The following is a 23994-nucleotide window of genomic DNA, read 5'->3' as shown; positions in this document are numbered from 1 at the left end:
GAAATCAAATCCAAGTTTAATTTAAATCACCTCTGAATTCCCTTCTAATTCTCAAGAATCTGTAATTCTATCCTTTGAGATTTGTTAACTTTCAGAATTCATCTTTTTGATGAAAAAATTAGAAATTTTCAAGTATTATGGAGCAATAACTATAACCTATGTCACTTGGCAAAAGGAATAGCCTGGAAATAAAGGCATATACCATCTCATATCTAAGTAAGAAATATTTTAAGAAGCAGTATTGACTATTGAGATAAAACAGAACTTATTTTAAAAACAAGTAACCTTTGTTCAAAAACTTTTATTTACTATAAAGACAAAACACCAAAATAGGTACAAATACTATAAAATTGGTTCAATGGGGTAAAAACTTTTAATTAAAATATCTTGATATATTTAAAATAACAAAAGGATACATTTAAGCCAAATTCTTAACCCAGAGATTTTTGTAACATTTGCTTGCACAGTAAGGTGCTAATAGAAGTTAGCCCTTAAGCCCTGGAAGTCTTAGGAATCATAGTCACATAGCAAATATAATTTCATTGTGAAAGTGAACTTTGGTAGAAGAAAATCTATAGGACACCTGAGGTAGTAGAAACTGGAATAAACAGCAGTAGACGCTATTTACAACTTAAGTACCAAATAACATTAAGAACACAAAATAATTACACAATACAATTTTCAGTCCAGCTTTGATCCAAAGAAAATAAGAATATTACATCACATCTGCATTTAAAAACATACAAACACACCACACACATTCACGCACGCACACGTGCACACACACATAAAACAAACACCACAATTACCAGCAAGCTGAGGGAAATGCAAACAAACTCAAACAAAATGCATTTTGACATCTAGAGGCAGTTTGAGTTTGAAATGTGGTAGGCATGGTGATCTACAAAGTAATACTGATTAGCTGAGGTTCATCAGTTTATACAGTTTACATTTGTCAGAAAACCTTGATCTGACAACTGATCTTCCAGTATATAAAATGGCAAGAGTGCATCCTTTAAAGCTTGCACATGAGAGACTTGGAAACAATCTTATTAGAATTGTGAAAATTCTAAGTAGTTCAATAAAGAAAAAAAAAAAAAAGAAAGTCAAGTACATTACAGTCAAAGCTACCAAACTTCACATTTCAGTACTGCTGTTGTTGGTTTTTTCCTTTTAACTCTTCAAAGATTGCCAATCTTCCAAAACAAAGGAATGTAAAATTTCCCTAAGAAACACACATTCACAATTTCTTAAAAAATGGTACATATCCCTGTAAACCTGGAACTTATTTTGCTTCCAATTAGTACTGTACATTTTTAGTGTACTATATAGCTTATTTAGTTTGTCCTGAGTCTTTGAGAATAACCAATTCTATTTCACTCTGACAATTCAACTGGCCTTTGAAGAGTTAAAATTTACATTAAAAATTATATTAAATAATCAGTACTTGATTGAAAAGACTCATCCATAAAAGCCCAAGAACAGCTGCCATGTTCCTTCAGGATCACATGCATCAGATTCAAAATCTTGCCTCTAAAACCATTAGGAAATTGTGCAAAACCCAAGGAAATAGTATAAATGATATTCTTCACTCTTATAGTTGAACATTTTTTCAAGTTCCAAGATAAATTTCTTAAAAACACCTTTATTTAGAAAAAGGTGAAAATAAGGTATAATTTCCATTCAATTAGCCAGATCAACTGAGAATAAATGATGTATGGCAGAAGGAAAACAGCAGTTAAAATGTTATTATCAGTGGTGAGAGTGAATCAATTTTTATTATACCCAGAGTAAGACTTAATTTGGTCTGAAATTTTCTACTCTTTGCCAGAGGAAATTGATAAAAATGAAAAAGATCAACAGATACCAGAAAACCTGGATCTTGATCATAAGCCAAGTAAAAAAGTTGATTTTCCATTTTCTTTTTATAAAAACGGCACTAGCAAAACCTAAATCATTGACTCAATGAAGGTAGTAGCACTGTTATATTCCAATTTAACAAGAAAACCCAATAGCAAGATATTTAATGAGATGTGTTTTATACTTAGTTCTAAAGTTTTTGTTTTATTATTATTGTGTGGTTTGAAAAGATCACCTGTCCCTGAATGTTAAACAAAAATAAAAACAAAATGAAAATATGGAACCATAACTCTTTAAAAAAAAAAAAGAAAGAAATGAATGGGCCAACAGTAAAAATGCACAATGATCCACAATTGCCCACTTAAAAAAAATGAAGGCCAAATGTGGGTTCATAATGGAAGCATCAATTCTTTAAAAAAATTTTTGTTTTCTTAAAAAAAAAAAAAAAAAACAAAAACAAACAACAACAAAAATAAAAGAAAACAAAAAAACAACAAACACTACTCAAGTAGTGCCTACTCAGGTCTAAAAGAAGAAGATAGTGATTTTCTTTATAGCCAGTGACCAAAGCAAAAAACAAAAACAACAAAAAAAAAAAACAACAAAAAAACCAAAAACCTGAACGGAATTGCAGAATCCCCTGCTCATGATCACAATGTGAAATGGAAGAGTAATTGCAATATTAAAATAGAACCTGAGCCCCTCAGCTGCTAATATTGCTGAAAAAGTGCTCCAAAAAAAATAAAATTATGCATCTGCTAACTAGTTATATGCAGACTTAATTGCTTTCCTGTTCACCTAGGGCCAGTTCTTTGAAAGGCACAGTTTACAGTTTCTGCACAAATTGTGAAATTTTGCATACTGAGCTTAGGTAAAGATCTTGATTTGTCAATCACATACTTCGGTAAGGGTCCTTCCACTGGCCTCAGTTTGTTGTTTGGTGGATTTAAGGCCAGCAGAATGATTCACGTGGTTGTGCTCAAAAGCACTGTCAAGAGTTTTTCTTCTATTTAGTATCAGTTTTTAAAAATCATTTTATATAACTGGCTACCAGGTAGTACGGAAGACTGGATGCTTCAGTAGCTCTCTTGAAGGAGGTCTGTCCTGAGGTTGAAGTTCTAAACAACGAAGAGTCACATCTCGTAAGCCAGGAGATAGATGGGAGGGTATTGAAGGAGCAGTAGTTGCACTAGCAATCTTAAGAAAGAAAAAAAAAAGAATACCACATTTTTAAAGATTATCACAAATCTATCTTTTGATATCTAGAGAGAGGTTTCTTTAATGACAATACATGTAAAAGCAACACAAATTCAAGCAGAGGTTAAAGGACTTGTCAAGGATCCTATGATAAAAGGATGATTACTTAAGAGTGGAAAGCCAGAAGAGGATTGTGAATTTAGAAATAGAAGGAACTCAAGTGGTCCCAACCCCTGAATTTACAAATTGGCTAAGGGTCTTTTCTAATGTTAGATAGAGACTGAAGGATAGAAATATCATAGCTTCCAAACCCAAGTTCTTATTTTGCAGTTGCTCAGATATAATCATGTTGTATTAAACGTTTGATGAAATTATTTAGTTGTGTTTTTGCTTCTCTCTTATTTACTTCCCAGATACAGTTCATTTTCTTCATTTTGTTTTTTTCCTTCACACTTGGTTGTCTTTAGACAGATTTCTTTTGGGTTTACATTGGAAAGGAAAATACATGACTAATCTAGCATGTCAAAATTACTACTTTTTGCTTTATTTAATATTTTTGAAGCAGATATGAAATGGATACAATTTAAAATAACAAAAATCCCTAATTTCAAAGAGTTAAGAAAAACTAGTAAAAAGAGCTTATCTAGATTCAGTTGATATATAAGTTACTGAAATTAAAGTTGAATCTCAAATGACCCAGTCTTAATTCTGAGAAAATTTTCTTGTAAATTTTTCCTTTTTAAAGAAACATCATAGTCCTTACTAACTAGTGGATCTGTGAACTGCAAGGTTTGTTCCAACATTATACTGCTGCAAATTCTACCTAGAGAAAATTATCTCAAAGATACCCATTTAAAATTGCAAAAGACATGCTGATTTGCCATTTATTTGTGACCATTTGTTCTAATTTTCACTAATGCAAGGTAAGCCCACATCCCTAGAAGAAGAAAAGCCAAAGTTGGAAAAAGAAGAAAAGTGAACCAGATGAGTGTGTGGAGTTTCTGAAGCAAAGAAGACAGAAAATACAGGAAGGGGGAGAGGTCAATAATGTCAAATGCTACTGAAAAGTCAAGGAGAATGAGAAGTGATAAAAGACAATGGGATCCAGCAATTAAGATATCCTGGCAGACCTAGGAAGCAATTTCAGTTGGGCAGCTGAGCAGCAGCCAGATTGCAAGATGAAGTAGTGAGAAAGCTGAGGCCTTGTGGGCAACTACTTTAAAGACATGGTGGCAATCTGGAGGAGTTTGAAAACCAAAAGAAGGTTTTATTACTTTGTTCTTTTTTTAAGGATTGGGGAGATTTGAGCACTTCTATAGGCAGATGGGAAGAAGCCAGGGGAGAGGGAATGACTGGAGATCCATGACAGACAGAATGAGTTCTGAAAACCAGGTCTTGGAAAAGAAAGGAAGGGACAGGACTGGAGGGCAGGCAGAGATTACTCAGGAAAAAGAAGAAAGGTGAAGGAAAAGAGGAGGTAGGATGGAGATTCAAAAAAAGGAAGGGGCATGTAAAGAGAACCTCTGAAAATTTGTTTTCATGTTAATTTAAGTCCTTAAAAGGTAAGGCAAAAGTAATTTAAATAATTTTACATTTTGTTAAAATTAATAATTTTACGTTTTCTCTAGAATCACTTATTCAACCTTAATTGGTTCAATCTACTTATGTTAACATCAGTACACAGAATAAAACACAGCTCTAGGCTTACAGAATATTCTTCTTAGGAGATAGTTTAGCAAGAATATATGAAACAGTGCCAAATATCTTAAATTTACCTTAAATATCAAAGCAAGATGATTAGAGTGTTTTTCTGCATTCCAAGGTGGTTTAGCACAAGTCATTTCTATAATAGCACAGCCAACACTCCATACATCACAACTCCTACCATACTGTTGACCTCTTAGTACCTAAAATGCCAAAAACAAAACCCAAAAAAGTTACTGGGAAATTCTGTTAAATATTCTTTTTCCTAATCTAAGAACCATAAGGAATGAAAATATTATTCCATGTGCTATAAAGTATAGTAGAAAGAAAATAGTTTTTCATTCAGAAGACCTGGGTTTAAAGAAGACCACTTTTCTCTTCACCTCTCTCTGCTTGAGCAAAAGAAGGGGCTTGAACTAGATTATATAAGGATTCTCCCAACTCAAAAAAGTTTGATTTTTATGTAGCTAGTCCTGGCCTGCTTTACCCAGAAACTTAAGTGGTAGCATTACATTTTGGAGAATTTAAGAACTAACATTCTACAGAACAGCTGTGGAGAGAGGATAATTTGAGTTCTGAAAAGATTCCTAATGGCCTCTTCTATTCTAACTCCTATCAGACCTCCTTCTAGTAAGTCATCTATTTTTTTCCCTCCACCAGAGACATCAATTCACTCTTTGTTTTCTACAGTATAATTTTAAGTAATAACTAACATTTTTATAGCACTTTAAGTTACAAAGCCTGTTACTTATAATTTCTTTATATGAAGACATGAAGGTACCAGGTACAAGAGGGAAAAATCTAAGATTTAATAAGACTTTCCTGGACACAGAGGATTGTTATTTTAAGGAAAGTCTTGTCCTTTTAACTAACAAAGACACAGGTTACATGCCTCTGAGATGGATTTATGGCCTCCTGTTATATAAAAACACCAAATCAGATGCTGCTTCTTACCTCAGGTGCCATAAATGCAATTGTTCCCAACAACTGTCCCTGAAACTCTCCAGCGCCCGTTCCTTTTGATGCCAATCTAGCTGCAGCTCCAAAGTCAGCAATTCTCAATCTCTGACCTGTGCTGTCAATTAGTAAATTGGCACCTGTCAAAAGCAAAGCAAAAATTACAAGTGACTCTCTGCTAAAAGTAAAAATGCAAAAAAAATCATCACAAAGATATTCCTGGTCAAGACTGACAGAAAACTCAATGAAATGTACTCTGTTCTCAATTTATTTCAAATAGATTCTGGGCCCATCGGCAAAAAGTGGAGGCAAGAACATTATTAGATTTGGAATCAGACAGACCTGGGGTTCACAACTTGGTTCTAATACTTATTCTTTGTATGAATCTTGGAAAAGTCACTTTACCATTTCTCCCTTAGGCTTATCACTTTTAAAAAGACTAAAGGAAAAAGGCATAAATATTTAAGAAAACATAAAAGGAAAACTCTGCTTAGAAATCACACTAGAATTTCAATAAAATCTCCCAAAAATTTAGATTGGGGATTAGCCTAAGAAATGAAGTTCATTTTATCAAGATCAAGATTATGATTTTCAAATCCAAATGCATGATATAATCCTCCAACTGCAGCTGAACCCAAAATAATCCCAAGATATCATTTGGTTTTTTAAAATCCCTATGTAAATGTACTTTATGTATGAAATACTTGCAACAGTAATTCAAAACAATGACAAAAATAAGATGATTAAAATGAACTCAATGAAAAAGGATTTAATCAGACTTATTTTAAGGTTTTCCTGAGTCCAGAGCCAGTGCTCTATCCACTATGTCATCTAGCTGTCCTATCCACTTATTTTAAGAATGTCTAAGATTAACAAGTAATTCTAAATTGAAGGAGTAATATTGGTTTTAAAAAATAACTTCTAGAAACATGCTCCCACAATTTCAGTTTATAAGACAGTATTATAGGAGATCTATTTTCAAAAATGCCTTTACTCTGAAGTCTTCTAACTGCTACCAGGTATATCCTTAAAAAAAAAAAAAAAAAAAAAAAAAAAAAAAAAAATCCTACCTTTGACATCTCTGTGAATGATCTGATTCTCATGGAGATAAGAAAGGCCACGAAGCAATTGCTCAGTATAGTTAATAACTACTGACTCCTTGAAAGCTCCATATTTACTCAATAAATGAGCCACAGATCCTCCTGTAAGACAAATGCATCGTTACAAACATTATAAATCTGATACATAAGTAAAACTTTGTGACACACGTCAATTATCTAAGCAATCAACATTTTAATATGTTTTGATATTTAAAATATCAGATTCATTTCCATCATCAGAATGAAAATAGTTGAAAATCAAAGCATGGCTCTTAGCTCTCATACTAGAGTCAATTAAGTAAACAAAACTTCATTTGCTACTGAATTTCCTAAATGGCTGCAGCATATCTTTAGCCTTTTAGAGTAAGAGACAGTAATTTTAAGCATTTTAGATGGGAACTTATGGCATTATTTCCTTGCTTTCTAAAAGAGACTCTAATGATTATTTCATCTTTTTTTGATGATTTTGTTATAATTGTTTTGGCAATAATTATTGTATAATGGTATTCAGTGGCTCACAAGATCAGAGTCAGAAAGAACTATGTAGACCAGAGCCACCATTTTATACATACAGTTGACAACAGCAGCTCACATTTGATCTGGGGCTCTAAAGTTTGACAAGTGCTTTACATCCAGCATCTTGCTTGATTCTTAAAACCACTTTGAGAAATAAGTGCTATTCTTGTCAGCACTTTATGGATAGGGAAATAGGCTGGGGAGGGGGGTTATATGTGCCCTTATGTGGGGTCAATGAACAATAATTTCACATTCAAGGTATCTGCAGTTAAGCCAAGGTTTAGAAATGGATTTTTCTCCTTTTTGTGCTACTCTGTGCAAAAGTGGAAAGTGACAACAGAGATCTTAGGGCCATCTTGTATATTTTGTCGCTGCAGAGAATGATATGATATGACCAAAGAATTGATCACCAAGTAGCCAGTCCTGTGGGGACAAGCATCTCTGACTTTGAGAGATGAACCTTTGGCAAAGAGTTTCTGGGGACAGGAAGTTTCAAATCCTTTCCCACAGGGAGAAGCTGACAGAAGTTATGCTCCATTAGATAACTTTTTGGAATTCAACATTGCTGCCACTCAAAAAGGGACGTGTGTAAAACATTAACATATCTAGATTTCTAGGGAAAAGGTAACATTCAAACAATCTAATGTATTTTAAATATTTGCTAAAACTATGCTCCAGGTATCTAACAAGGTTCTAACATAAGCATCAGAGTTACCTGCCATCCATTCTATGAAAAGATTATAATTGCTCTTCTCACATGTAGCACCCAACATTCGAATGATATTAGGATGATTCAGGTGGCTCATCATCCTGATCTCTTCTCTCAGAGCTTCAACTACCTCCTCTTGCTCAGAAGATGTATTCCTGACATATGTCACCTGTTTAAACACAACAATGTTCAAGCAAGCACTCCAATTTGCATTTTTACTGAAAATATTTAGAAATAAAATCTGAATTCATATCAGCAAATAGCAACCCAAACACACATAGATCAACATGTTCAGGTGCTTAATAAATGTTTGTTGAAAGTAGTCTTTATGATGCATAAATCAATTTAAACACACATCTTTCTTCTGGGTTTGTAAGCAATAAGAATCTAGATTCAGAGGCAGGCAGAATAATAAAGTGAAGGTTACCAAGTAAGAGAAGATCAGGGTAAAGTTACAACAAAAGATTATAAATGAAGAATGCAGAGATGACATATTAGCAGAAATGTTTGTCTGTGGTTAAGTAAAACAATATTAGATGCTCCAATTTTGATATTGCTGCCTTGATTTTATCTGCAACAAAAATCTAATGTGATATGTGATAATGAAGTCCTAATAATCACTTGAATTTCTATGCCTATCCAAAAAGTAAAGATTAAATTACCCAATGACCATTATTAATGGTAACATAGCAATCAAAACAATAGCTTAAAAAGTAGCTGTATTCAGTGCTTTACTATATTATTTATGTTATTTGTATGTAATATAAAATATTTGTTACAAAGTTATTTATTATGTAGATTAATGAACTAGATTCTGATATTCTTTGATAATTTTTAAAAACTCGACAATTAGGAATAATGGATAATGTTTTTTGATGGCTGGTTGTTATCTAATTTTAAACTGTTTTCATATCTTTATATCATGGTATCTACTTTTGTAGTTTAAATGAGTAAAAATCAAAATACATTCAAACAGAACAGATTCCTTGTAATTCCTTTCATATCTGTTCATTGTTATTTACCTGTTTCACAGCCATTAAAGTTCCAGTTCCTACATCTTGAGCTTGATAACAAGAAGAAAATGCTCCGAGACCTATCTGCTGACCTTTGAGCCACTCGGCATCTTCTCTATAATGGTGCTTTGCTTTGGTGTGTCCTGGAAGAGTCTCTGGCGTCTGAAATGAACATGAAAATTCTCGATTTTTAACAGGAATGCTGACATGATGGCACTGCCCATTAAGTTTCCAACTAGAATTAGCTTCTAGTCCAAGATCAATAAACTCAAACAATCTAAGATCACTAATGTCAAATATTACTTTCAAAACATATACAACAAAGCAAAACTCTAGGGTCAAATGAACTCTTCTAAGTTTTATTTCTATATCACTAATAATTATCTAAGAAATCATAGTGTTACATAGTGAAAAAAAGTTTTTCAGACTTTAGATGGAATCAAACCCAATCATCACTAGACTCGTTCCTAAAGATACTTACATCTTGCTGTATAATGATTATATCCTCTCCATTTTCAACTTGTAGCTGAGGAACTATTGGCAGGGCATCCTGGGAGGCAGACATTGCCATGGCGATGGATAACGCTTCCTCTTCTTCCGCTTCCATCTTCTCTTTGCACTTCTGATTGTGATTTACATCATCTTTGTAGGTGTCATCATTTTCGGCCCTCTCGGGAGAAAGGACAGCCACTTCTGACTTGAAGGTCACGGTGGTGTCACTGGCGGGCATGGCCTCAAGCAGATCCTCGATGCTGGAGTTGAGCTCCGTGTTGACATCTAAGCGGCCCTTCTCCTCCACCGGGGTGAACACCGTCTCTTCACTGGGGATGACGGCACCACCACCGCCATCGCACTGGGTGATGTTGTTCAGGTCCAGGGTCATGCTACTTTTGGAGACTTCTCCCTGCTTGTGCACATCTCCTGGAGTGGGCCGAGAAGGCTTTGGCCTGTGTATCTGACTGGAAGGCATGGGTCTTGCCTGCGTAAAAACTGGGGAAAGTTTATCTGGTTCTTTGATTTCAGAACAGTTTCTAAGAATCTGTAGAGAAAATTTTCTTTGCATTTGTGGAGAAGCTGTGGGTATTTTGCAGGGAACAAATCCCTGAGTTCTGGGTTTAGAGACATCTGTTACAGAGCCAGCTGGTACAGATGGGGCAGAGGAAGGAGGGGAGGGCAAAGTTGGGAACAATAACTGGGGGTGACTGGATGAAGAAGAGTTCAAACACTGACTGTGGGGTCTACCTTTCGTCTGAAGGGCTGGCTTTGGTTGCTCCATTGTTACTGAACCGGGAAGTCCCACAGAAATGCCAGCTAAGGCATCCGAGATCTCTTCTGGACTGGCACTTGATTTTGCATCACACAAAGGCTTTCTGGTTTTCTCTAACTGGACTGTGTGCTGAGGAGAATTGTTTTCTGTTGTTTCTGGGGAGTTATCTGGGGCGGATGGCTGCAAAAAGCCATCCTGCCTGCAATCCAAAGAATCTTCCATGCCCAGCTGGATGGCTTCAGCAATTTCCATCTCATCTGCAATAGCCATCAAACGACGACGCATCCTTGTGTAATGTGTAGAGCTTATAACACTCAACATTTCCAAGAGTTTTAAAAACACATGGGGTACTCTGGCAACCATTCTTGCAGCACTTAAAAACACTCTTCGGGACAGTTTACCAACCATTGAGTGGGAATTATCAATGAATTGCAAAGCAAAGTTCAAGAGGGACAGCAGCTTCTTATATCTAAAAAACCAAGTAAACAAACATACAATGATTAAAACATATATATGAGTATTTAGAAATAGAAACTAACTTTAGGAGAGTTAAAAATGTTTTCAAAATTCTGATTGGTTTTTTGAAAAAATTATGATATATATTAATTAGTGGGACTTTTTTTCCACTTTGAAAAATCTCTCAAATCACAAAAAGGCTACATTTTAAAAACAAAAAACCTATACTCCATATTAGCTTGCCTATGCCATATCTATATATATTTATTTCCTGAACCTCATTTGGCCAAGCCTAAAGTATTCATTTTTAAGGGAGAATAGTATTAACACTTCTAAACAAAGAATACCTGTCTACTACAGCATCAGCTTGTAAGACTTCTCCACTAACAATATGGGGATAAAATTCTGCAGGAAACTCCAACAACATTCTGTCTATAAGACAAAGGCGCCCCAATAGTGCTTGCCAGTTACTTGATTCAGTTTGGCTTCCAAGAATACAATTTAAAACATAATCAATACCACCAATACCAATGGATCCTATAAATAAAAGGAACAGAAAATAGTGTCATTAAAATGTACATCAAAAGCTAGCTAGTATATAGACATAAAAATACACTGACTAAATATTGGTTTTGGAATGTTTTTGAAGACTTACTCAGACTTGTAATAAATATTATCAAGTGACCAAATAATTAAATGCTTCCCCAAATATACATTAGGGTCCATTCTATTATTTTCATAGATTAAATTTATACACTGTTAAAATGGCACCATGAACAAATTAATGAACAAAATATATTGTATATGTGAGATATACAGTATATACAAAATAGACTCTTTATAAAATATAAAAATTGATTTGAAGTCTGAGGGTATTACCTGATTTAAGTATTTCTCTGCCAACTGCCAGTTCTCCTGCTTGGCCTTTGCAGAGTTCCAACAGTGTTGAAACTGAAAGCTGACTTGTGCGGCTAAAAAAGGAAGGGAAAACCATGTCAATACTAGGTAAAGTTTATGTCAATGAAAATTTAAAAATGTTTGGGAAAAATAAAAAAGTAGTTTGGTTGTGCATTTAGTTTCTATAACTAAAGTCATAATAAAATAATCACACGCAAAATGCTACACCCAAAGCCTCACAGCATAGAGGAAAAATTCAGTTCAAATAAATTTCTTCAATTAAAAAAATCTGATAATACAATCTTATGCACCCAGAACCTAACACTGCAATGTTCTTTCTTCCATATATTTAAGTCAACAAATAAAATGTCATTCAAAGTCTGAAATTATCATTATAGAAAAAAGGTTTCTTTTGAATACCAGCATAGAGGTGCATTTTGATCCTGGCTCAGACACTGGTCCTATGCTGAGTCTATGCTGATCATTTCTTCATTGGGAAAAACAGAATCATGAAACTTGTACTAAGTCTATTTAACAGGGTAAACTGGCTTTCCCTATGCCTTACTAGGATATCAAAAGAAAGGTCTGAAGCACTTGAATTATGGAATATTGCTTTGTTTTAGGGAAAGACCCAAAATGAACTCTTCTCTGAAGAGGAGAAAAACCCACTGGTCTCTGCCAAAGAGACTAATTTGGGCCTGGGTAACTAGCAATTCTTTCCTTAGTAGAGATAATGATATTTACCCTCTCACATATAGCTCACAGATATCTAAAGATAAACAATGAAATGTTTGGGGCTTTTCATAAAAATCCTATAAAATCTGTGGTTGCATAGTTATTTCCAATCAAGCCTTATGACAAAGATTTCTATTAAAAATTGACATCCTTAGGGCACTATATATATATTAAAATCTGGTGATAAGGAAGAATCATGTACATTGGCTGTGTTTTCTGATCACTGTTCAGTGGTCCTCTATGAGGAATGTCAGGTATACTTTCTTTTTAAAAGAGTCTCAACACTGAAGTAGTCCTGCCAGTTTACATCTGCTACCGGAATGATCTTAGTTGTGTTTTTTTTATACTGACATGGTACACCTCTGACTCTGGAGTCAGGACCTTGGTTCACATTCAATCTGTGAGACCACAGACAAGTGGGCCTCAGTTTCCTTATCTACAGACTGAGGAACTGAACTAGATAGTCTCTTCCAGGTTAAGCTTCCCAACAACATAAAACAAAATCCACTCAATTTCCCACCACCCACGAGCATAAGATATACTACATAATTTAAGAGTATGAGGAATGGGATGACATAGCTTTCCTTCCTAATAAATTACAAAAAAAAAAAAAAATTACTTTTCACAGAATGTCTATACACATACACACAACAAAAACACAAGAAATGAAGAGCTAATGAACTCGTATTATTACATATATAGATTAGAAATGTGATTTCTGCAATGTATTTTTTAGATTCTTGCAACAAGATGAGATGGACAGTAAAAGAATTTTATATGAATGAAATAATTTTTCTAGATCATTACATTAATCTGGTGAATTTTATTTCAAGGTTTTTTTTTTTTTTTAATTAGAAAACTCAATTTAAAAAATTCATTCATCCAACAAAGAAGTAACTTGTAAGGCACAAGTCATTACTGACAAATGTAAGAAACCATGAGAAGAAAATTTTAGTGGAAAACCTCATGACCATACCTATTGGCATCTGCACATTTGACTAATATGGTTTCTACAACTGGCCTAAGAAGTTTCTGAAGTTTTATTCTTTCTGCCAAACTGTGGCAAGGAGTGTACACCAACATGGCTCTTAATGTTTTCTAGGACAAAGAAAAACAAATGAAAAGTTAGTTAAATTGTGTGTCTAAAATCAACTTTAATTCTCTAAAATCCAGTATGCTTTTGTACAAAAATTTAAACCAGATTGATATCTATACAGAAAACATTGTGAAACAATTTAAATGTAATGGTCCAAATAACAACCAAAAGGAGATAACCTTTAAGATCCCCTACAACCATAATACTGTGAACAAGTGGTGAACAAGTTGAGTGTCTGGTCCTCAGTTTTCTTATTTGTAAAAATATAGTGTTGGACTGGATAACCTCTAAGAGCCCTTTCAAAGAGCAAAATACATTTAATCTTTCTTAAATATATTTTCAGGAAATTGTTCCTGACTTCACGTGGTACCAAAATGTTGATTCTAAAGCATTTTGTTTACTTTATCATTGCTTTGGTGACTGCAGACACATTATTAAAATATTGATTTGCCCTAGTATCATACTGGTAACTTAACCTGTTAAACATCAAAACCATAATCCCAAACAGCGGTACTTTTTGTTAAAACAATATATATATACATATACATATACATATATATATATAAAATATATGTAACAAGGAATGAAAGTACTCACTAAAGCAGCAACATAGACTTTGTAGACAGGGTCAGCACACACCATTGACAGAACACTGCAGCAAGCCTCCACAACAATGTCTCCAGAGACACCGGCCTGAGATGACCCACTTGCTGCTCCAGCACTTGGGGTGTTTCCATTGTTGTTCCCAGAATTTCCAGTGCTTTCCCCATTAGCCAATAGCAGAGCACCACTAACATCATGGGAAAGACGCCTGAGTGCCATCTCTCTTATATTCCAGTTTCGAGAAAATAAGCAGCCCACAAGCTCCATTCCAAATACCTACATAAAATTAAAAAACAAAACCACACACACACACACACACGATGAATTCAATTTGATTATGAAAAATCCCTTTAGTTAGACATCAAGCATAAAAGGAGAATTTAATCATTAACTCCATTTATCTATCTGTAGACACTTCTACTTATCTATGTCATTCATATTAACTCCTTTTAAATGATACATATCCCCAAGTAGTCACAGGGAATATTAATATTTAATAACCTAAGAATATATATACGCATATAAAAGCTCTAATACTTCTTTGCTCGTAAAAATATATTCAAGAATATATGTTCAAGAATTAAGAAACCCAAATTTTCTCATAATACTAATAATATAAAAATGAGCAGAATAGCATAATTATATCACAAGATCAGAAAAAGTTAAGAAAAGAAGTTAAAACTTTCTACAATTTAATCCTTTTCATTATGTTGCTTAAAAAAAACGAAGAGGGAAAATGTCACTGAATATGAAATCCCTGAATTTATGAAAAGCTAAATACCAAAAACACTTAAATGTGTTTAAGTATTTGAAGGAAAGACTCTCCTGTGGGAGAAGAATTAAACTTATTACGTTTGGCTAAAAAAGCAGAACCAGATGTGATCAGAGAATCTTGCAAAGAGGAAAAGTTAATCAAACTTCCCCAAAATTAGATATATCTAAAAGTGAAATGGACTGTGCCTCTGGAGATAGTAGTTTACTTTCAATGAAGGTCTTTAAGCAGAGACTATATAAAAACTTTAAGGATTCCTATTGGGTATAGATTTGACTACATGATTCTTCTAACATCTACATTTTGTGATTCTATTTGTTCAGACTTAAGAAAAATTCTAGACTGTAATATGTCAAAAACTTATCAAGGGAAATGGTATAGTTTTTATTCTCTGAGAAAGATATAAAAATAGCCTTATCTAAACAGAAGGACTAATAAGGACTAACTAGGACATAAAACATAATTAGATTAGATAGAAGAGAGCATTGTTTTCTATGAGTAACTAGCACTGATACCAAAAATTTTTCAACGAGATATTTATTCTGGTAGGTTCAATTAAAATCCAACAATAATAAACTGCACAGATGCCTCTCTGTATGTATGGCGTGAAAAGTTTTAGAAACAACTATTGCTCTGATTAATTACAATTAAAAAACGACAACAACAACACTTAAAATTCTAGTAGAATGTAAGTTCCCTGAAGACAGAAGAATTTACTTTACCCAGTAATTTACAACCCAGGACATAATAGATATTGAATTAATGTGTACTGAATCAAACTGAATAGAGGACTTTATAATAAGAGACTAATTACCTGAATCCATGGCTCAGCTAAATCTTTGTAGGCAGGAGGGATCTGCTGAACTCCATAATGAGTAAGGTTAAAGTTACTGTCCTGGTTTCTTCTTTGTGATCCAACAGAAGGTGGCTGCTGTACAGTTTGTTGTTGGGCAGCTCGGAGAACAGAAGGAGAATCCACAGGACTTGGCAATTCATGACTAAAATTAAAATATTAATAGAGTTTGCCAAAAAATATGGGTTTAATTTTAAAATATTTATATCATTGAATATTAATATTAAGAAGCCATTCATTAGAATCTGACCTGTAGAAATCATGGGACCTCCACTTGGATCTACAAAGAGGACATATCAGAGGCTCTCTATTTCTTCTACATTCTTCTGCCCCTGAAAAATAAAAATAGAATTTATCCAAGGAATATTCCCTAAACAAGACCTTGTAAAAATATAAATTTAAGAAAAAGAAGCATATAAGAGCAGGGTTTTGTGCAGGGTACTAGTTATAAAATTTATACTGAGGGAGATCATAGAAAGTGATCTGAGTTAACTCCTTGCCTCATTGAGGGGAATGTGAACCGGCGACTTGTTCTTTCCCATTCTGAGATCTGATGCTAACAAAGCAAGAAAAAGATGAGACTAAACTCCCCTGATTCTAGTGCCTTTCTTCAATGTTATTTTGTTAGTTACATTAACCAGCTTTTTATTTGCTTGTTTACAAATTTAAAAAAAATTCAGATTAGTGTCAAGCACCCAAAGCATTTTTAAGCTTAAATCTTTCCCTACACCAGATTAGCTAGAACACATGCTCATACGGGGCTAAACCATGTTAAAATCTAAATTAGTTGGCTAGATAATGGAATAATTTAATTGTACTTATGATGAGCATGAATAAAACAACAACATACAAATTGACATGCAGTGGTGGTGCAACTTGTTCCTACAGCCATCTTCACATACTGTAAGGCTCTCTTCATCAAGCATTCCTAACAGACAAATGGGGCACATCTGTTCCTCTTCATCCTTCATACTATAGAAAAAGGAGAAAGAGAAAAGGCTGATATCAATAACAAAAACATTACATAATTTTAATTAAAATGTTTGATACAAATATTAATTCTAATAATTTTACTTTATTAGATCTTGTATGACTTAGATGAAAAACCTAAAATAGTTAATTACATGCCAGTACTTTTGCTATTATTTCCACATAAGTCATGGTAAAAAAAAAAAAAAAATTCTGATGGTTTAATGTTCCCCATATTAATATGATATTTTGTTACGAGTTTACATAAAATTTCAGATGAGATTCTAAAACCAGTCTAATTTTTTTTGGTTTTCATCTGTGATATCACTATGTGGAAAACTTCTAGTGTGTGAACTGCCTTAAGTGGTGACCTAACAGCCACTTTTTGCCAGCTCACAGGTAAACACATACCTGGTGCCTTGAATGCTTAAGTAACCTGTACACTGATTCCTCTAACAACTACTTTTATTACCATGCTATAGTCCTCCTTACTGTAGAATGATGTAATTACTAATGTAAATTCTGTTCTAAAATATTGATCAAGAATTAAGTTGAGAACAAATCATTTCCTACATTTTTACTATGGCATCTTTTGAAAAACAATATTAACTTATTAAAACATTTTATCCATAAATAATATAGCAATTAATTTTTCTATTAACAGCAGTTCTAAGTTCTTTGCATTTCAAGCTTCATTGTTGCCAGCAAAGAGATTCTTCTTTCACTTAAAAGACACTAAGTAAAATCATTTCCTGGGGACAATGGATCCATCAACATAGGGAAACTTCCCACCTGAGGCAGAAATCACTCCATCCAACAAAAAGTCTAACCTTTGAGAAGAGCCAGAATCCCGAAAATCTGACCCTGCTTCTAAAGAAAGCAGCACCTCAGATATATTCCCTCTCACTTTCCAAGCCAAACTTTAGTAAAGATGAATTGTAAGAAATTTGTCCTATGAGAGTGATAAGAAAGGACAAAACTGGAAAAAGTCTCTCACATGTAAGTCTGGGACAGGAGTTCGTAATACCACTCAGAGGAAACCTCACATATTGAGTATATTTCTCTCACAATACAAATTCATTAATTTAATACTTATGAAACTAATGACATTCTCTAAAGTCTCACCACTGAGAGGCTATAGCAGTGAAATATGAGCTCCTAAAAGTCTTTCCAAGTTTAGAAAGGCTCATCAGTAGATGGAGGAGGCTACAGATAAATGATTTTTTTTTTTTTTTGACCATAGCAAGCTCTGAAGACCATCTATTAAATTATAGAAATATTGTAATCTAGTCACTCAAGGTCTCTTCCACAACTGTCCTTATGGAACTTATATTTTTGCAAAAGCATAAAACAAAATCAGATATAGTTACCTATACTAGGGAATATAACTTAATTCATTAGGGAGATACCAAAAAAGTGTTTCAGTGGTTCAAGGGAGAATATCATTTCCAAAAATGCATGATCAAAGACTTCACACAATGGTATTTGAATTTGGCTTTAAAGAATGGGTAGAATTTGAGCAGGTATATAAGAAAAGAAGAATAATCTAGATTAAAAAGAACTGGGGTAGAACAGTTGGTTTGGTTGAAGCACAGAGTATGAAAAGACAGCCTCATGAGATAAAAGCTGGTGGCAGATTTTTATGTTAGGAAAAGAGGTTTTAATTTTACTAAGTGGAAAGAAGGGAACAACTAAGAAATAAGATAGAGGATGATATGTCTACTACATTTTTTCATAAGGAAAATTAGCATGAAAACCAGAGATGTTAAGTAATCAATATCATACTGAATTTGTGGAAATGCTGGGCCTAGAACTGAAACCATAGCAGATTTAAAGATTTAAAAGAAAAATACAATAACTTAGTCCTGAAAATTATAGATTCTTTGATCCATTCATATTTTCATTCATGGGCACCTATCCCTTGCCTGTTATTTTAACTTGTTCTACCCAATGTTTAGGATCCAGTGGCTGCAAATAAAGCTTCCTGATTCTTGAATATGCACACGCACAGAAAAACTTATTTATGAAGGTCAGCAGAATCACAATAAAAACTACAAAATAAAAACGCCTGTTTCTCTCTTCTTTTATTATGTTATAATCACTTTTTCTCCCTGAACTTTATACCTAAGAAACAAAAAAAGAGTAATAATATTTAATGTGTAATGGCAAACAATATTTTAAATTTAGAAATTCAGATAGGATTTATGTAATATTAGTCTATGATGGGAAACAAACTGAAGTTTTTAAACAAGCAAACGTCAAAAATCACAATTGACAAAAATAGAAACTAAATTTTGCCTAATCCAGTCCAATTGCAGGTGTAATCTAGAAGTGAATGTGTACACATGGGTGACAAATTCCTATCTCCACAGAACCTTTTCCATTTGGAGTGAGGGAAAGGAGAAGAGGGCAGTAGAGGGTTCCACCAATATATCATTCCCCCTTGATAGCACTTTTTAAAAATTCCACTCTTACAAGCTTTCCTCTTCTGAAAGTTCATTTTCTGTTTTAATTTTGGTCACTTGCTTTTAGGTTTTTTTATATACTATAAATCTCATTTGAGCTTCCCAACAACTCAGTGAGGAGGGTGATTTACAGGTAGGATAAGTCTCATTTTATAGAAACAACAAACTTAGAGAGATAAAAGGGCTTCCTATGGTCACAGAGAGTATCAGGAGGATTTGGGCCTAGGACTTCCTTGTTACAAGTCCTACATTCTACCCACTATGCCATACCCCAATATTTGTCCCCTCCCTAAATAAAAGGCTATGAAAAGAGTATAGTAAGACTATAGAAGGATGAGGGACTATAAATAAGCCAATGGATATTAAACATGAAACTGTGTGCTATGTGAATGAAGCATATCTTCCAGCAGTGAGAGACAACACATTAGAATAAGAAAGAGTCAGAACATCTGGGTTCAAATCTTGATTCTTCTTTTTTTCTCCTTGGACATTTGTGAGAGTATTGACCAGAACATTTCTAATCCTTTTCTTGTTATAAATCTATGAACCTCATTTTATGAATGATTCAGTTATACACTTTTTGGCAATTTCCAACTTCTAAAAGGGCTTAGTTACTTCAGTTTTTCATAAACCATAAAATCTCTATATAAATTTAAGCTAATGTGAATACTTCTACTTTTATTATACTTTTTAGGTTATTCCCTAACTTGAGTAGAATCTTACTTTATACCAGCATTCTTTTAACTCTACTGGACTTTGAGGCTTTTAGAAAATATCAATCAGTCAATGAATATCTATCATGTCAATTAAAGTGCCTACTATGTGTCAGACACTGTGCCAAGTGCTGGAGAGACAAAGAAAAATATAAGACAGTCCCTGCCCAGAAGAAGCTCACAATCTAATGGTGATTAGTCATTGTTAATAGCTATTTTATATTTATTAATAGCTATTTTCTCAATTAGGAAAAAATTAAAACTACTTTGCCCCCATTAGCAAAAAACATAACATAATATGGTTCTTCAAAAACATCTACAAAAAATGATCACAGTGATAATGTTAATTGGTACCAAAAATAGTTTTAGAGAACTGCTTCTTTACATACGGGGTTTGTAAAACATTTCTCTACCTGCCACAAAATGAACTTTTGATTCTAAACCTAAGTTAGCCTGCTTACTGTGTGGCCCATGGGAGTTGCCTTTGTTCCTGTGTACATATAGGTCCATCTGTTTCCTATCTCATTCAGTTGAGGTTCCACCTCCTTCAGGGGTATCTACTCTTGCTCTTTTCACCCAACTTCCAGATGCTAGTACTTGCCTACTCAGAAAGTACTTTGTATTCAATTTTCTGTGTGTGTGTGTGTATTGTTTCTCCACAATAGAAAAAAAAAGTTCCTTGTGGACCAGGAACTGGTTTTTGACTTCATATATTCAAAACTTGGCACAAAATAGAGGCACTTAATAAATGCTTGTTTAATGAACCCTAAGAATCATCTTGGGGAATTCACAACTTCCCTGAGAATCACCTTCTTCTTAGAAAATAGTAAGAGTTCTTAACCATGGACCCAAAAACTTGAATGAGGAAAACATCTTTATTTTAATTCCATTGGCTTCTTTTGTAATTTTATGTATTTAAAACAAAACAGTATTCTATAAGGATTCTGATTTAAAAAAAAAAAAAAAGATTAAGAACTCCAAATCTATCAAATGGGGATTTCATTTTTACTATCTATTTTAAATGATCATTATGAGGTTCAAATGGTGTAAGGTATGTAACATGATATCTTATACTTTATAACCAACCTTCTAATAAGATAAAATATGTGAAAGCTTTTTTAAGCTCTAAAGTGTTACACGGAACACTGTATTTAGACATTTATTTTGCCTTTTTCCAATATTATAATTGAAGGGGAAAACTTCCACATTTGAACATTACAATTGTTAATGTGTTTTATTCTTGATTTTAACTTTCTCATTCCAAAAGTGCAATGATACTAAGTAAGAATAATTTTCAAGTACATCAACACTGATATACATACCCTTAAAATCACAAAATAATCAGAGAATAAAACTTTTAATTCCTTAAAAAATACTGACCTGTTTTCTGAACTAGATGTAGAAGTACTAGATGATGACAACGTATGAGAGTTTGACATGCGTGATACAAACTTCTGGATGGTGCTACGAGATGGAGCTTTGATCCTTGAGCTACGCCTACTGTGATATTTCTGGAACAAACTTTCAACCTAACATTGGAAAAAGACAGTAATAATGATATTTATGCTGCATTCTTATACATAAAGGTACTGATTCTAGGTTCTCAAAACTGATAATCTTCATTTCCTTTTAGTTGATCAATAAATTAAGAAATATGGGATTATTGGCAGATATACGTTAACTGACCTTTAAAAATAAATAACAATTGTTTAGGCAAAGAGCAAAACAATTATTAAATGGCTTATAAAAATGTAATGCTGGGGATACAATGGTCTAATCCATTAACTACAAGACATGTACTTCTGCACCTTAAAAATCATTATGAACTACTTCAAAAATCATGTTCAACATATGAATTAATTTCCTGATTTCACTGTCTAGTTTTAGTTGATAACTGATAAATAAAAACATATAAAATACCTCAAAATTTTTCAAAGTTTTCCTCCACAACATTGGATCTGAGGATTCTAGTTGAAATACTCGGAGCATAACAAATAACAAATGGATACAAAATGTTCCACGCCCACAGCTACAGGTCTAAATATCAAGAAAAATACACAGGTAAATTTGAAGCTCTACTGGAATTTCAAATGGAGCTTTTTAACACTCTAGATTATTACTGCAAGTTTTTAGTTCTATTTCCAAATTTATTATACTAATGTTTATTTTTAAAATATAGGCAGTCATATGATTGTGAATCCTAAGCATATTCACTACGAATATTAAGAAAGGACAGTTACCAAGAAATTCATTTTAGTGAATGTTAATAAAATTTCATTTTTTAAAAACTTTTCAGGTAATAACCCTTCTTAACATTTATTTTAAAGAACCATTAATTTAGCAAGCCATAAAAACTTTAAACTAATATCACATACTAAAAACCTTAAAATATTCTAATTTTATTTTGAGCTTCTCAGTGTACAATAGGATTGCTGGCACCTAACATCTTAATAAATACCTACTGATCTGAATTTATAGGATGAAAATGCTTCCTACCTGAGGCCCAATAAACACCCTGTATTTATTGTCTGGGCTATCTCCTCCAATGAGGAAAGAGTTGGGTCCTATCTGCTGCAGTAAGTACAACCGAGCCCTCATGACTTTGTTGACTCGACGATTTGTTTCCTCAGGACTATATGGAGAGAAGCCATCTGGAGATGGAGCTCTTCGGGGTGGTGTGATTCTCCCACTCTGAAACTTCAGAAAGTTGATTTCTATTAGAAATAGCTTCTCAAATTTTAAAAAAGAAGCTTTAATAGAGAAGAGTGGTTATAAATAGTAGCATTACCATATCTACTCTCAAACTAGGAGACAGCAAATATGGGGAAAAAAAAAAAAAGGAATTTAAGAAATTTATCCATCTCCTCAAAGAAATGGATACAAAAATCAAGCAAAATCCATTTCTGACTGAAACACTGAAACTTCAGGAAAACTGAATTTTATATCCAAGTTTTCTAAGATCACTGATGATCAAGTTATTAACACTTCTATTATAGAATTACCACACCCTCTATTCATTACATTGAGTGTGTACCTGTAATAGAAGATGAAGGGGGGTTAGAAAGGAAAAGGAAGAAGATAAGATGAGAAGGAAAAAAGAGAAGTGAGAAAAGGAAAGTAAGAAGGGAAGGAGAGACAGCAGGGGAGGGTAGTATGGGCTACTATGAAAAGAACTAGCCTCAGATTGAAGAACCTGTGTTCCATCTCTGATACATGCTATTTGACACTAGACAACTTAACTGAATAGCCCAAACAACTCTTTAAACTAAGTTTCAGAGCAAGTAATGGTGATATTGACAGAAGTTCCTCCTGAAGAGGTCCTTACAACTTAAAATCACAGAACCAATCTAACACCACTGCCTCTTCCCCTCCCTCCCATCCCCTCAACAAACTAAATATTACAGAGAGAGGGGGAGAATAAATGACAAGTATTTTAGTGATGGAATCTGAGTTTGATTTATTTTTCATGAACATGGTTTTAAATTAGATACTCAGGACAGTTCTTCTGGAAATAAATGTCCAATTAGCTTAACACTGTTACATTCCACTATTTCCATGGAACTTCATGTAGGCAATAAATAATCAATAATCCAGAGAAACAGCTTACTTGTGAATATCTACCAATTGTTATAGCCTGTATCACAAACATACAAAAAATACTGGTCACCCAAACTTACCAAAAAAGACCTCACTACTCTATAAAACTCATTAATGACCTTGGATGTATCTCCCATGTAATATTAACACTAGAAAACAGTATTTACTTAAACAGTCACTAAAAATCTCAATCAACTATTTATTACTTACTCCTAAGAAAGGAGTGGGGGTAAGGGCACAAATGACATTCTTTTAAATGGAATTTCTCCCAAGATGTTAGAAAGACAGTATCAGATATAACACATTCTGGCACTGCACCCAGCACTCTACAGGTCTGCTCAGCATAAGGTTCAACATTCGTATTTGGGGTAATCCTTTGATATGGTCAGCCATATAATCAATTATCTATCACCCTTAACTTCAATTATAATAGAAACTACAATTTTTACAATAGCTTCAGAATTCTAAGTACATAGTCCCTAATATCCATTAAGATAAATTATTTTTAAACAGAC

General features: G+C 33.6%; 1 protein-coding gene across 2 annotated transcripts in view; it reads right to left on the bottom strand.

The window, feature by feature from the left end:
- Window positions 1–281: 281 nt before the first annotated feature.
- MAP3K1 (mitogen-activated protein kinase kinase kinase 1) overlaps window positions 282–23994 on the bottom strand; it is a 69448-nt gene continuing 45735 nt past the window's right edge. For both annotated transcript variants that reach the window (XM_031965235.1, XM_003759374.4), the window contains exons 4-20: window positions 22379–22579; window positions 21803–21919; window positions 21263–21411; window positions 16586–16707; window positions 15986–16067; window positions 15697–15880; window positions 14105–14386; window positions 13388–13509; window positions 11659–11750; window positions 11127–11316; window positions 9538–10792; window positions 9066–9218; window positions 8050–8212; window positions 6789–6920; window positions 5716–5858; window positions 4833–4964; window positions 282–3057 (exon numbers count right to left, since the gene is read on the bottom strand). In XM_031965235.1, coding sequence (XP_031821095.1) covers window positions 2908–3057; window positions 4833–4964; window positions 5716–5858; window positions 6789–6920; window positions 8050–8212; window positions 9066–9218; window positions 9538–10792; window positions 11127–11316; window positions 11659–11750; window positions 13388–13509; window positions 14105–14386; window positions 15697–15880; window positions 15986–16067; window positions 16586–16707; window positions 21263–21411; window positions 21803–21919; window positions 22379–22579 — 3669 coding nt within the window. In that variant the 3' untranslated portion in view covers window positions 282–2907. The remainder of the gene's footprint in view (window positions 3058–4832; window positions 4965–5715; window positions 5859–6788; window positions 6921–8049; window positions 8213–9065; window positions 9219–9537; window positions 10793–11126; window positions 11317–11658; window positions 11751–13387; window positions 13510–14104; window positions 14387–15696; window positions 15881–15985; window positions 16068–16585; window positions 16708–21262; window positions 21412–21802; window positions 21920–22378; window positions 22580–23994) is intronic.

The sequence above is a fragment of the Sarcophilus harrisii genome, chromosome 1 (genome assembly GCF_902635505.1).
Source record: "Sarcophilus harrisii chromosome 1, mSarHar1.11, whole genome shotgun sequence".
NCBI classification, from domain to species: domain Eukaryota; kingdom Metazoa; phylum Chordata; class Mammalia; order Dasyuromorphia; family Dasyuridae; genus Sarcophilus; species Sarcophilus harrisii.
Note: the sequence above shows the minus strand (reverse complement) of the source record. Positions and strands in the feature narration are given on the sequence as shown.